General features: G+C 34.7%; 1 protein-coding gene across 1 annotated transcript in view; it reads right to left on the reverse strand.

Moving 5' to 3' along the window:
* Positions 1 to 265: 265 nt before the first annotated feature.
* LOC109587933 (IQ and ubiquitin-like domain-containing protein) overlaps positions 266 to 761 on the reverse strand; it is a gene marked incomplete at its 3' end in the record, with an annotated part of 11335 nt that continues 10839 nt past the window's right edge. Inside the window, exon 7 of the mRNA XM_020004141.1 lies at positions 266 to 414. Within this exon, the coding sequence (XP_019859700.1) occupies positions 266 to 414 (149 nt within the window). The remainder of the gene's footprint in view (positions 415 to 761) is intronic.

A 761-nucleotide genomic window follows, 5' to 3' on the forward strand; every position in this document is an offset into this window, starting at 1 on the left:
ACACTCAACAAGAAGACAATAGTAAGCAACACTGGATACATTCTACATTTGCACAGTCGCTCCCTCAACTAATCAATAATCAAGTTACACACATCATTTATAAAGGCAGTCTGCTATACAAATAATTTAATTTTAAAAGTTACTATCATGACATACATGAACATGCATGCAAATACACATTCATTGATTACAACATCCCACATGTCACATTAAAGAAAAACAACAGTATTGCTTATACAACTGTAGTCATATTAGATACATGTACAAGTAATGCATATCTTGGTTAGAGTCTACTGCTAATTGCTGCTGTTGTTGTTCCTGTGGGTGTTGCCTAACTACAATGATTCTTTCTTTAGGACGAGGTAGAGGTAGTTCTTTGACTTTAGTTGACATTTCCTCCATCATTCCTGGTATCTGTGTGAAATAATTCCTTGCTAATATGTGCCTTTGTCTTATCTTTTCTGTAAACTGTGAACTGTAAGCCTATGGAGAAATAATGCAATAAAATTAGGTTTTGTGTCAAACAAAACAAAGAATAAAACAATAAAAAGAAAAATATTGTTAATTTTTACCTTTTCAGGGTCATCCAGTTTAACATGAGCCCTAGCTTCATCAGTTGTCAATAATATACAGTTCCATGGGCTCCAGTGTTCAGTGATATTCCAACGAACTAGTATCAACTCAAATAGATCTTTCTCACCACTCACAGCACTCTGACCAGCCCATATGTTCTCTATCAAATAACGTAGATCACTCTCCTG

Source organism: Amphimedon queenslandica, unplaced genomic scaffold, assembly GCF_000090795.2.
Source record: "Amphimedon queenslandica unplaced genomic scaffold, v1.1 AMPQUscaffold_12377, whole genome shotgun sequence".
Classification (NCBI taxonomy): domain Eukaryota; kingdom Metazoa; phylum Porifera; class Demospongiae; order Haplosclerida; family Niphatidae; genus Amphimedon; species Amphimedon queenslandica.